At 39.1% G+C, this 14236-nt stretch overlaps 1 protein-coding gene across 1 annotated transcript; it reads right to left on the bottom strand.

Moving 5' to 3' along the window:
- Positions 1–6594: 6594 nt before the first annotated feature.
- LOC121766045 (acyl-coenzyme A oxidase 2, peroxisomal-like) lies at positions 6595–11717 on the bottom strand. Its single transcript, XM_042162371.1, has 7 exons — positions 11201–11717; positions 10148–10263; positions 8186–9066; positions 7592–7771; positions 7350–7516; positions 7140–7263; positions 6595–7066 (listed from the first exon to the last, which is right to left on the bottom strand). Exons 1-7 carry the CDS (start codon positions 11650–11652, stop codon positions 6905–6907), a joined length of 2082 nt encoding a protein of 693 aa, XP_042018305.1. The 5' UTR covers positions 11653–11717; the 3' UTR covers positions 6595–6904.
- Positions 11718–14236: the final 2519 nt, after the last annotated feature.

Below are 14236 nucleotides of genomic sequence, written 5' to 3'. Positions count from 1 at the left end.
CCCCTGACCAATGCAACGAAATCAAAACCAGCAAACCAATTAATCACTTAAATCCGATTATCACTATTATCAATTATAATATTAAATAAAATTTCTAATCCTTCCTCCGTCCCATAAATATATAAATATAGAGACATTTGAGACAATATGAGAATTAATGCATAATTGATATAAGTAAGAGGAGTCACATTATTCACAAATCCACTTCTTAATGCTGAACTAGAGACCAAATTGAGACTATTAGATTTTGTTTTTGATGGATTAGATGAGCTGATGTTGTGTTATTTTTCACATTCATTAGGCCATTTACAGTGGGCGGGTACACAACCTGGCGAATATCGATCATTCGACGCTAACACGCAGTACGATCCGGACTTCAGTACGGATTCGTACGGTCTCTCCGACATGGAGCCGTCTCCAACTCGCCCTGCCGCTGCTTCCCGTCGCGCCGCCGCCACGGACGCCGCCCCCTCCGCCAGAAAGAAGCGGACCAAGCACCGCGCGCACAAGTTGCCACCTCCGGCAACGAATGAAGAGTACGCCCCCGGCCGTACGAACTACCAGCCGGATGAAACCCTCGTCTTGGCGAGGTGTTGGGTGGATATATTGGAGGACCCGATATTCGCGAACAACCAGAAGCAGCTCGCGTACTGGGAGAGCATCGCCGAGCGCTACAATGAGGCGAAGCCGCCGAGCGCGTACAAGCGCCAACGGGAGAAGCTCTGCAAGCATAGGGATCAGGTGAAGAAGCAAGTCAACCTGTTCGCGGCGGAGTACCAGAAGTGCTCGAGGGATCAGGGAAGCGACGAGAGCTTGAGCGACGTGCGCGATAGAGCGCTGTTGTCGTACCAGTCCATGTACGACGACTTCAAGCATTTCAACATCTGGGCGCTCTTGAGGGACAAGCAGAAGTTCCAAGGCGGGATTCTGCACACCGGTGCGGCGAAGAGGACGAAGACCACCGACACTGGTGGTTACACGACCAGCGAAAGCGAAACTCATCCGGTGGACCTCAACCAGACGTGCACGGAGGAAGAGAGTTCCGACACACCGATGTCCTCCCAGCGGCGTCCCATAGGCGTCAAGGCTGCGAAGAACAAGGGGAAGACGAATGCGGCATCCTCCTCGGCCGACGTCCCCCCATCGCCGATCCCGACCCCGACCCCTACCACGACCGCGGCGACACTTGCCTATGCGAATTTGGCAACGGCCTCGATGGCGCGGACGTTGTTGGATACGCACAACGCCTTTATGAAGTGTACGGATCCGGCCAGAGCCGAGCCCCTCCAGAGGTTGAGCCGGAAGTTGGGGCTTTTGTAGGATAGTCATTTTTTTTATTTCAACTCGTGTAACTTTTTTTTTATAATCAATTAATTTTTTGTCGTTCTTAGTTAATCGTTGTGTTTTTTAATAAGTTTGCATTTATATACTTGAAAACATTTAAATTAATTAACAAAACAATAGTAAAATGCTTATGGCGCACCTTATGGCGCCCCACTGCAGGTAGAAGGGCAGGAGGATAAAATGCTGACGTGGCGGTGCATAGGGCGGGCTTTAGGGCACGCCTTAGGGCGCCCCACTGTGGATGGCCTTACGTACTGAATTTACTTCAACTGAGAGGCATGTCATAACACATTATGAAGTAATAAACTAGTGAAATGAAGTAATAGCCTAGTCGAATGAAGTAATATAAAAAGCTAAATAAACTAATAATCTAGTTGATTGAAATAATAACCAAATTGAATGGAGCAATAAACTAGTTAAATGAAGTAATAGCCTAGTCGAATGAAGTAATATAAAAAGCTAAATAAACTAAATAATCTAGTTGATTGAAATAATAACCAAGTTGAATGGAGCAATAAACTAGTTAAATGAAGTAATATCCTATCCGAGTACTATTAATATGAAAATTAAATAACCTAGAAGAATGAATGAAGTAAAAACCTATTTGAATAAAGTAATAGCATGATTGAATGAAGTAATAATTTCATTACTACCGCTTAACGTTTAACACAGTTAATTGTTGTAGCATCACTGTATTTCAATAACATGTCAAAATTATTTCGTAACATGTGTTCATTTAGTTCATTATTTAGTGAATATACTCCCTCCATATTCAAAAAATAGAAATATTTGAAACGGTGCGGGTTTTAATGTACAATTGTTAAAGTAAGTGAGAAAAATTGGTAAAGTAAGAGAGATGAAAAGAAAAATTAGTAAAGTAAGATAGAGGACGAGAAAAAGTAGTGAAAGTTGAGTTAGTGGATTGTACGGTCCATGTCCTAAAATTGAAAGATTCTAAAGTTTCTATTTTAAGAAATGACCCAAAATGGAAATAGTTGTTATTTTTAAAAAACGGAGAGAGTAGTTCATTACTACCCCTATGCGCATTTAGAGCGTCTCCACCGTTTCAGTCGCCTGTTGCTGCCCCTTCCAGTCCAGCCACCGTCGCGACTCCTGCACCTCCAATGGACAGTCCGTATCACTATCACACTCCCCAGCGTCGCCACCAGTTCCAGCGTCGTAGCACTGCCGGACGCCGCTCGCCATGCTGTAGCGTAGTTGTTCGCCTCCGTCCTACAGCCGCCTCTAGTGTCCGCCTAGCCATTCGTCACTGTCGCCGCTCGAGCATCCCTCCATCGCTCGATGTTCGCCGCCACCGGCGTGCAAAACGATGAGAGGGCTGGAGACGTTCTTGCTGGTGTTGTTGAGAGCATATGAACAAATTGAATATTTTCCTAATACTACAAGATTATAAAAATGAATAGATCAGATTTGGTCTCTAGTTCGGTCTTTAAAATTGGTTCGACATTGATCACAACTCTAAGTAAAGATGATGAGAAGGGTAGTTAAAATAGTGTTAGTGGATACTGTGATCTACATTATTAAATTGATGTATACGAGTAATGAGTTGATGAGAACTTTCCGTAAATGGAAATAGACCATTTTTGTGGGATAGACGAAAAAGAAAGTGTTCCTACTTTTATCAAATCAGACTCTCCTGGGGTGTTACTTAACATAATAGCAATTCTAACACCGCTAGATACGGAGGCCCGGATCACCATTACCAATATATCAGGATTCTTGGATTACGAAAAATACGTACCTTTTGATAAATCAAAGTGATCATGCATATTCAATATCGTAAAAGCTAAATATATTGATTAAGAAATGTTAATCATCAAGACCTCGTCATTCAGTAAATAGCAATAAACACTTGTCTTATTGTTAGATCCGTTCAGTGCTATACCACATAAGTGTCATCTTATTTCGTTAAGGCTTAGAAGTATTCGGATTGACCTGTAACATTTCGCGATAGCTAGTCAAGGCTTATCTAGGTTTAAACTACATTTTTTTCCTTTTGTTAAGAACTGATTGTGTTACCTTCAAGTGAACGTCACCCACACCAGTCTACTTAAACAAAAAACTTTGACTTTTTCTGTTTCTTATACATTTAAATATGTAAAATAACCATTAAATGTAAAAACATAACACATTGTGATAAAATAATCTATTTTTTCTTTGGAAATATACAAAGAGTTTTTACATTATACAAACACATGAAAAATGTTTTACAGTATACAAAACTCTAACAAGTCAAGCGTTACAATCGGAAGTTGAGATGACGGCAAACACTTCCACTCAATATTATATATCACATATATAATGTCTCTAATTTTCGTTCAACGTGGATATCCTAAAAACTCTAGTTGAGAAAAACAAATCAATATATAGCATAGTTGTCTACAACTTTCCATCTACTTATTCTCTATTAGAGGTGTGATCCGTTGCTAACTTTCTTGCTAACTCTGTTAACTCATCAATACAGTGTATTAAAAATGGTAACACGATCACATTGCAATGTCAAAATAAACTTAGTTGATATTTTAATACACTGTGTTGACATTAATATTTAAAATATCAACACAAATTTGTATTGACATTTTCATATGACCGTGTTGACATTTTTAGTATAATGCGTTGATGAGTTAACAATTTAGCAATTTAAGAAAAGTTAGCATTATATTCTATTAAGACTAAAGTCCAATTATGGTCCCTTACATTTTTCCTAAAATTCTCTTTGGTCTCAGACATTAAATTTGTGACATTTTGGTCCCTAACATATTGTTTTGGTACATTTTGGTCCCAAACAAGGTCACAAACTTAATGTATGAGACCCGAAAAGAATTTTATGAAAAATGTACGAGACCAAAATTGGACTTTAGTCCTAGATTATAATTAAGTTATTAAATTGATCAAACATTTCGACTGTTAAATTTAAGAAAATGGTTATTTTGGATCAAAACAATATGTTTGAGATGAAAAGGTTCCAAAACAATATGTTAGGGACCAAAAGGTCACAAACTTAATGTATGAGATCAAAAAGAATTTTAGTGCAAATGTAAGAGACCAAAATTGGACTTTAGTCTTCTATGAAACAAAATAACTACTTAAACAACTTAAGACCTTTGAAAAATGTAAGGTTCAAAAGACAACTTAGACAAGCCCCTACAATCGAACGCTCAATAATCATTCAGGGGCTTCTTGTTATGATGGAAATGAATGAAGAGGAAATAGAATAGAGATGAAAATAGAATACAGATGAGAATGTAATGGAGATTTCATTCCATTCTTATGCTTGGTGAATGTAAGGAATACAAATGAAATGATAATATAGTGTCTGTAAATTATGTGTTGTGTGTGTGGAGTGTGGGTGTATAGTGTGCAATATGTGTATGTGCAATGTGTGAGGTGTGTATATTTTTTCAAAAATATAAAATTAAGTGATATTGAATATAAATATAATATAATACAATACTATATTTTATAATTTTGTTAAAATTTAAAATAGGAAGAAAAAGAAATAAATGGAATGGAATGATTTCCTTAGCATTTCCTTGGAAAATGGAATGGTAATTGCAAATGTAATGATGATTTTTAAGGTAAAAAAAGGTCACATGACTGGTGCGGATTTTAATTGTTTGACTTTGTTAATAAAAGTAGGTAGAAAAAGTCAGTGAAATATGAATCATACTTTTGTATATTAGTTTTATAATAACATGTGAGCGGGAAGGAGTTAGTGAAATGTAATCCACTATAAAAAAATAATAAAAGTGAAATGAGACATTTATTAAAGACCGTCCAAATAAGGAAATATAAAACATTTAATTGAGACCAGAGAGAGTACCAAGCAAACGAACGAAATGAGGATAAGAATACGATTCCATCCCCCCATTCTATTGTACCAAGTAGCCCCTCTGGAAACCAACACCATTCATTAGACCATTAGATAACTATATATAACTTATAATATGAGCCACCCTATAATCTAAAGAGCAACTCTAAGAACGAAGATGAAGATTATATGTAAAAAGGCCATAAACATGGTTGGTGAACCGTTTGATAAGTCTACAAATCAAACTTTGAGCACTATACTTCAAGGAGATGAGAAAAAAAAAGGAGTAAACCGATAATTAAGCTCTAAATTTGTTAATAACGACAATTCATTTATAGAGGAATGATATGCTACCTTACGTGAGCACCATTTTCATATGACGTACGTTTAACGATATTCATTTCGATTTATATATTTAGTTTGATTCTAATATATTAAAAAATGTTATTGATGTTTTTAAATTCACAAAATTCATAAAAATCAAAGCTCGATTTGCTCGTTTTCTCTATAATTTCAAATAAATTAATAAACGAGCAAATCGAGCTTATATTTTTATGAATTTTGTGAAATTAAAAACTTCAATAACATTTTTTAATGTATTAGAATCAAACTAAATATATAAATCGAAACGAACAACGTTAAACGTACGTCAAATGAGAGTGATGCTCATATAAGGAGCTCACATAAGGTATGTAGTATATAATTCCTCGTCATTTATATATGCAAAGTAAAATCTAATTCTAGAAGTGAAAAAAGATAAAAGCATAATTGTAAGAGAACAAATCAATTAATCGACAAATCTGTACCATTCACATTCATTATCGCGTCACAAAAGATGTCACATTTTTCATTTTAGCTCGTATTAATATATTTTTTCTTTGCACTTAAAACACAAAACATAATTTTCTAAAATCTCATGTCATTCCACAAGTGTGACATATTTTAAGAGACAGAAGGAACACTATTGTATTCTTCAAGAAAATATAATTAATGTCAAATCAACTATTTATGGAACATAATTACTCCCTCCGTCCCGGCTTAGTTGACACATTCTTTGGCCGGCAAGGGATTTTAGGAGTTATTGGTTAATGTGTTTAATTGAAAAGAGAAAATGTGAGTGTAAATATTAAAACAGAGAGAAAGAAAGATGAATACTTTAATAGGAGTAAGAAAAAGTTATTGGGTGTATTAATTGGAGAGAGAAAGTTTTCAACAAAAAGAAATATGTCATCTTAGTTGAGAAAAAAAAAAGTTATCTTAAGTGGGACAGAGGGAGTACTATCAAAACAACTAGACTATTTTATTCTTAGTTGTTTTTTTATGCTCAACACACCAAAAAACACTATATTAAACCTCATGTTAGATGAGATGAAGAGAGTAAATGTGTTTGAAAAAGATAAAATTAGAAGTAAACAACATAACAATAAGAGAATCAATTGTTTTAAGTGAAATTTGGATAAGATGTTATAAACATATTGTTCTTTCAAACATTCATCACATCCCATTTCCCAAACCGTAAAAAGATTCATTTTCAACTTTGTTTATGTATAAAGACTTAATTTTGTTTCCATATCTGGCGAAGAATGGTCATCTTTTTTGATTAATAATAGGTGTGTGTGTGTGTGTGTGTGTGTGTGTGAGAGAGAGAGAGAGAGAGAGAGAGAGAGAGAGAGAGAGAGAGAGAGAGAGAGAGAGAGAGAGAGAGAGAGAGAGAGAGAATGGAGGGTTTTAGAAACCGGCATATTGTGTGTAGACTGTGTAAGCATCTTCAGCAGCCTGCATACCTATAGGAGCCCTTGTCACATAATCTGGCAGATCAAACGCATCCACCATTTCCTTTGCTACATTCTTCACTTGGAAGCACAAGTATTCTGTCAATTTATGTATAGCCTGCAACAACCACCACACTTTGTAAGAATTAAACTACACTAGCAATCTACATACAAGGTAGCAGTGATCCAACCTTAGCTTTGTTAGGGGCAACGTAGTCCACATTGCGGTAGGTCCCGATATCATTCCATATCCGATCCATAGCATATAAATCACACACAAGTTTCAGAGCAGCCCGAGATTTTTCGTCAGGGCAGCTGGATTAGAAGATGGTATAATATTGTGAGCTAATAATTCCAGTCAGGAAAGAAGAGACGCCTACAACCAAAAATAAATGAAATACCTCCGCACAGCATCGATGAATTTCGCAAGGATGACGGTTTCAATATGAGACTCTGCAAGTGTCAAAAGGTGATTTAAGCATCTATTCCAAGCACCAAAGCTCCCAAGTGTTTTCGAGTGCTTCTGGAGACGAACAGCTACGCTTTGAAGTAACCGGGAAGTACGGTACTGCAAAAAAGTGGGTTATCGATAAGAAAAACTTATATATGCTCAGTCAGATGATGCTGTCACAAAAATATTTACCCTGAAGGCGTCTAACTGAAACTTGGGATCTCTAAGATGGTCTTGACCTTCCCATCTAGCTGTAACTGGGTTGGGTTGTGAGAGATAGAAGTTCATGGATTCCCTCAGGTAGTTCCATGTGACAGAAAGTGTCCCGCCTTGAAACTTCTCCTTATACTGCTTCAAGAGGTAGCCTGCAACCTGCATCGGAACATGATTAACTTATAGGCGTGACATAAAAACTGACAGAAGATAAGTTACCAGCCAAAAACTTCAATCATTTAGATTACAATTTCATAAACAAATCGGAGGCAGGAACTACTCAAGGCAATGTCAAACCAGAACCACCAACAAAATATAAGTCTATTGTTTACACATTTTCAATCTCACAAACACAAAAAATGAATACATTCTACTGCTCCCAGGAATTATTGTACTTCATCCATATAGGTGAGCATTAAGTTGTCATCGTTGTTCTTATTGGTATTATTGTTATTTGTTGAAGAATCATTGAGTTCGGTTCCTGAGTCCTTAGAATAAAAAAAGACAGATAACTACCAAGCAGAGAAAAATAGCAAGCACGGAACAACTGGATTGCTTGTTTTATAAAAAAACCTGCTGCAGGAGGACAGTGTTGTCCCCTTCAAATGTCTGAAATATGTCATGATCGTTCCTCAAGCTGCCAAATCTGTTCACTGCCGCATATCCATGGCCACCACAAGCTTCTCTGCAGGTGCTCAATGATTTGGCAGTGTAAGACGTCACATAAGCCTTGAGCCCAGCTGAAAGAACATGAACGTCTCCCACCAACTCTTCATCATGGGTCTTCTTCATCTCACCATATGTGTCCACCAAATGCGATGTTGCGAAATGGAATGCGTAAGTTGAAGCCAACATCGGCATCAGCTTATGCTGCTGAGACTGGTAATCTAGTATACTGATCTCAGGTTGCTTTGGAGGACCAAATTGCTGCCGCAAAAGAGAATATCTGACAGCTATTATGACAGCAATCTTCAGGACACCAACAGAAGAATAGGCAAGACCCACCCTTCCTCCGACAAGCTCACCTAGTGTGGCTGCAAATCTTTTGTTAATAGAAGGTAAGGGGCTTGTGTACTTTCCATCTCGTGCAACATCTCCAAATCGATTAAGCAGATTATCTCGTGGGATTCTTACTGATCGGAACCTCAATGCTCCATTATCTACTCCGTTTAGTCCAACTTTATGGCCACAATCATGTATTTGAACCCCAGGTAGAGGCTTGTTGGTCTTCATATCCCTAATTGGAACAATAAACGCATGAACGCCCATATCAGAAACACCTTTTGTATCATGAGTGGGCAACATCAGCTTCGCAAAAACTGTAGCAAATTTTCCATGAACTGCAGCATTGCCAATCCACCATTTAATGGCCCCATCATTTGGTGTGTCAACGACAAATTCATCCTTCATAGGATCAAAAGTAGCAACAGTCTGTATACCTTGAACATTTGAACCTGCAGAAAACATTCCACGTTGGAGAAGAGTAAACAAGGAGTTGACAAATAATAGTGAAAAGACTGAAAGGCAGACCGACTAGTAACATGACAATAATTAGGATACTCTTATTAACAGAACCATTAATGGTCGTACAGTCATCTCAAATAACAAGCAATAAAACTATGGTGAAGACTTGTAGTCCTTAATGCCATCTTAATTCTTCCCGAACATGAGAATCTGGTAACCACGAACATACGATGAATAATAGGCAAATCTATAGCTTTATATGAATGTTGTTGATAAGAGTAAAGGCTGGAATTAGAAATGCTCTTTATTGAAGGGAATGAATAGCAAAACAAGAATTATGAATCCTCCGCAGAGGCCTAATCCTCACGAAGGAGGCCTACGAGATAAACTCGTCCTAATAAACTGATCTCTCTAAGATCCTCTCTCTATTAGGAGACCCTCTCTATATATAGGCAATTCTAGTGCTAAAATAAAGGAAACCGAATAACAAATATTTGAAAAGCATAAAAATAGGAATCAGCTCTCTCCCTTAATGAGGACAAGGCTGTTTCGAGAGTTAGGTAGTTGATACGGATGTTTGTTGGAGGGGAGAGGTTTGGCCAGAATAATAGGGAAGTGGTTAGAGGGGAAATCCCAATATTATCTCGCCTGATTAGTTAGTTCAATTTCAGAGATTTTATTGTTATTTTGAATTATTGTAGATTTGTTTAGCCGCCTATATAAGGCGGGTCAGTAGGAGTAGCTGATCATCTTGGATAGATCATTTTGTATTGGACGACTTGGTCGTAGGCCTCTGCGGAGGAGTGTTATTTCTTTACATTCTATTCAATCAAGTGATCATTCCTCTATTCTCTGCATTTACACATTGTTGCTTTGATTAAGGAGCATAACTCGTGCTCTCTGTTCCCCTCACGCCTTTCACTCCTAACAGTTGTATACTTCTATAATTGAGAGCAGTGACTAACAATCTTCAAACAGAAAGGTAGAAAACCACCCGGATAATATGACTAGTATCTGGTTGTAGTTAGGCAGAATAGTTTAAGAGGCATCGTTGATGACGAAGAAACCTACCATGATGAAGTTCTGTCATTGCAAAGCAACCTGGATACTCTACATTGTCTATGCCTTCAAAGTACTTATCTCTGTGCTTTTTGGTTCCCAAGTTGAGCACCGACCCTCCCCAAAGGCTGCACGGAATGACAAATAAATACTTAAACTACATATAAAAAAGTTATTTCTACATCAGCACACCCTCAATAACCATCAGAAAATGGATATAGAAAGCTAAAAGTGGTCAGTGCAGTTCAAAGTAGACATGATAACACCACTATGTTACTATAGAATGAATTTTACACATGTATATATCAAGGCAAATCACCAGCACTTCCTAATTTCCATTAAACTGATAAACGTGACAATCATGAACCAACAAATATCATTTCATCAATCCATCAAATTAATCCCAAAGTCTAGATTAGTCCGATTAGATATGCTATCTCAAGTATTTCTATATATCCGTCCCAAAGTAGCTGAGTACTATTCCTTTTCAGCCGTCGCAAGATATAATTTCTACTCCCAACGTCCGCCATTAAATTTCTCATTTTTCCTTTTTGGTCCGTCCGCCAATAAATGTCTCATTTCACTTTTACCATATTTAGCAAGTGGACCCCCTTTCCACTAACTCATTTCACTCGCATTCTATTATAAAACTAATAGATAAAAGTAGGACCCACCTTCCATTAACTTTTCTATTCACTTTTCCTTACAAAGTCAAACAATTTCTTAAAACCCGAGCCGGTCAAATATGAGACATATATTCATGGACGGAGGGAGTAATTTATTATTTTCACCTTCAACCTTTATAAGTCAACTGTTTTGGGAGGTAGAGAGTAGTAACATATACTATCATTATTCCCCATTATTCCCCATACTCTCAGAATGAAAGAAATACATCAACAATAAACAACATAGAAAAACTGAAAAGTTGATTATAAAGTTTTCACTTTTTAGGCAAACTAAATTCAATAACAGCAAGCAAACTAAATTCAATAACAGCAAAAAGTTCAAGCAACTGAATTCAGCAACCAAACCAAATTACAAGCAATAACCACAAAAAAAGGTCACCTGAATTGCACTCCCATCTTAATCCCCAACGACATATCGACGCTCCCCACAGCCTCAAGAATCGCAAAGTACTTAGCCGGATCGTCGACGACATACCTAAACGGCCTGATCCCGGCCTCCCTCACCAGCCCCATCAGCTGCCTCATGCAGAGCTCGCGATGCTCGTCCTTGGAAATCTCAATCGGCGTCTGCAGCTCGTGGCGCGAATTGAAGTAATCGTACACCCCCTGCTGCACGTCTCTGTACCTCCCCCTCATGTACTTGGACAGCTGCTCCGTATCCACTTCCAATTTAGCTCTCGCTGCACACGCCATCAGCGACACGGCCGTCTCCGCGCCCGCTCCGTCGAGCAGCGGCGGATTGAGGTGCGAGGAGAGGCGCTGGATCCGGCGAGCGGAGGTGGCATGATCGAGGTCGATTTCGTCGGTGGAATTTGGTTGGCGCGACTCCATTTGAAAGGGGATAGTAGCGGTGCGGGTGGGATTTGATCGGATCAAGGATTTTTGGGGGAGTTTATACGGAAGGTTAGGTGTTTGATTGTTTTGGGTTAGACACGTGGACGATCGTGATTGGATGAGTGGATCAGGCTCTTGTTTATTGATATTGGCGCGCCTTTCCACGATATTGGATAGGGATAGACAACTAGACGAGGGGGAAATTGAGCATTGGATATTTGGATTAGCTTACATTTAGAAAATAAATGGGTAGCTCAGGCAATCCGCAATGCGTCTCGTTGCCATCTCTATCTCGTCTCGGTGAGACGAGACGGCATCGAGACGGCGTTGTAGCCCCGCGTCTCGTCCCGGTCTCGGCGAGCGTTTCATCCCACCGAGACAGTTGGCGCGCCAGCTCGCCACGCGCCGGCCCACGAGTGGGCGTCGTTACGCTGACGCAATAAATCATTTTTTTAAATTCGACTTTAATAAAAAAAATTAAAAAACGGTCATATGACCGTTCAACGGTTATTTTTTTAAATTTTATTTTCTTTTTTTATTCTATAAATACTCCTCTTCCATCCTCATTATACACACAAACACATATCTATTCTTCTCAAATCATCTTCATTTCCTCTCCAATTTTCATCACAAAATGTCCGCCGACGGAAACTCTGGCGACTCCGGCAGCTTTGACATAAACGCGTTTGGCGACTAGGGGCATATACAATGTCTTGGGTGGTTCTGGTTCCTGTTCGTCGACGCCGGGCACCCAAGGCTCGTCGACGCTGGCGGCGTACCAACCACCCCATTTTGATGTGGATGCATACGCTCGTCCCTCCGCCCCGAGGTATTCGCAGGGATTATCCCAAATGAGGGAGGATTATCCGGATGAACCCAATCCGGAAGGAGGACGAGGCGGTGGAAGCTCTAGGGCTCGCACATTCGACGCCGTGGAGGAAGAGGAGTAGGCGGCCGAGGAGGAGGAGGATGTAGGCCGTCATCCATACAGCCGCAAGGACACGATGGCTATGTACAACGCCTGGGTCAGCGTCTCGTACGATCCCATCGTCCCGAATCAATAAACCCGGAAGTGTTTTTGGGAAAAGGTCACCGACGCCTACAACGGGATTAAGCCAAAGGGGTCCCGCCGCTGCACATTGAAGATGCTCTGCAGTCATTTTGACCGAGTCGACAGAGAAGTCAAAAAATTTTGCGGGATCTACAAGAATGAAGCGGCGAATTACCAAAGCGGAGTCAGTGGAGCCGACATTCTGAGAGCGGCTTTGCGAGTCTTTTTTTACGACAACGGCAAAGAATTCAAACATGTCGATGTTTGTGAGGTGGTCAGAGACGAGGAAATGTGAGCTGGCGGTGTCCAGTCTAGCACATGCTCGACCTCGAAACGCACGAAGCACACGGCGGGTAGCCAATACTCGTCTAGTGAGGGCGGTTCAGGCAGCACCGCACAAGAGTTTGCCTCACAGGAGGTTGAGGCACGGCCACCGATGCAGGGGGTCCTCCCGTGGGCGCCGTCGGCCGCAAGGGACCAAGGCGGCGAAGGGGCTAGAGGGAGGAGGTACCGAGGCGAATCAAGCCAGGCGGGCTCGGGCTCGAACACCATATTCTCCATGTACTTGACCGCCACGATGGCTGACACTTCCCGCATGACGCCTCCACAATATCAAGCCCATCTTGCCGGAATTGAGTATATGGCAAGACAAATTGGTTTTCCGCCTCCAGGTAGCTTGAGTGCACCGCCACCGCCTTCGGGGGATGATTCGCCGGCGGAGTAGTTTTTTTAATTTCTATAAAATTATATTTTAAATTATGTAATTTTTATTTTTTTAGGATTTTAATTATGTATTTTTTTGATTTTTTTGATTTTTAATTTGTATTTTTATTTTATTTAATGAAGTGTGTTTTTTATTAATTGAATTTGTTGGAAATAAAAATAAAAAATGAAATTTTATGAATAGTTAAGGGAAGAGATGGTTAAGAGATGGATAAGAGATGGAGGGTTGCAGGTGCTGTCTCTTAGTTAAGAGATGAAGTGAAAAGTACAGTGGGGCCCATGAATAGTTAAGAGATGAGACGGTTAAGAGACGGATAAGAGACAGCGTTGCGGATGGCCTCGTGACTGGATAATCCCGCAGTCCTAAGTTAGTTAGTTGATATTGCTGTTTAAGGTAATTGAATTATTTATATTTATTTTATTTTATTGTTTTATTTTATTACTTTATTGATAAGGTTTTAGCTCTTTATTAAGTAGGAGGGTTAGAAAAAGTTAAAGAGGCAATCGAACCTCATCAATTAATCTGAATGATTAGGCTTTGTATGCCGAAAAATAAAGAAGATAAAAAGGAAATATTTGTTATTTATTGATTGATTTCAAAAGATAATAATAGCTACTATTTATAATACTAATAACATAACTTAATGAAAACTTAATGAACAAGATGACGAGTATATGGAAAAAATATTCAAATTCCTAATTTATCTAGATTAAGTAATGATCGTATCATTTACTCTCCATATTAATATTTAATACATCAATTTCTTAAATTCGTGCCCAAAAGATATGCCAACTACCTTGGGACTC

Source organism: Salvia splendens, chromosome 14 (assembly GCF_004379255.2).
Source record: "Salvia splendens isolate huo1 chromosome 14, SspV2, whole genome shotgun sequence".
Lineage (NCBI taxonomy): Eukaryota > Viridiplantae > Streptophyta > Magnoliopsida > Lamiales > Lamiaceae > Salvia > Salvia splendens.
The sequence above is the reverse complement of the archived record's forward strand: the minus strand, read 5'-3'. Positions and strand labels throughout refer to the sequence as shown.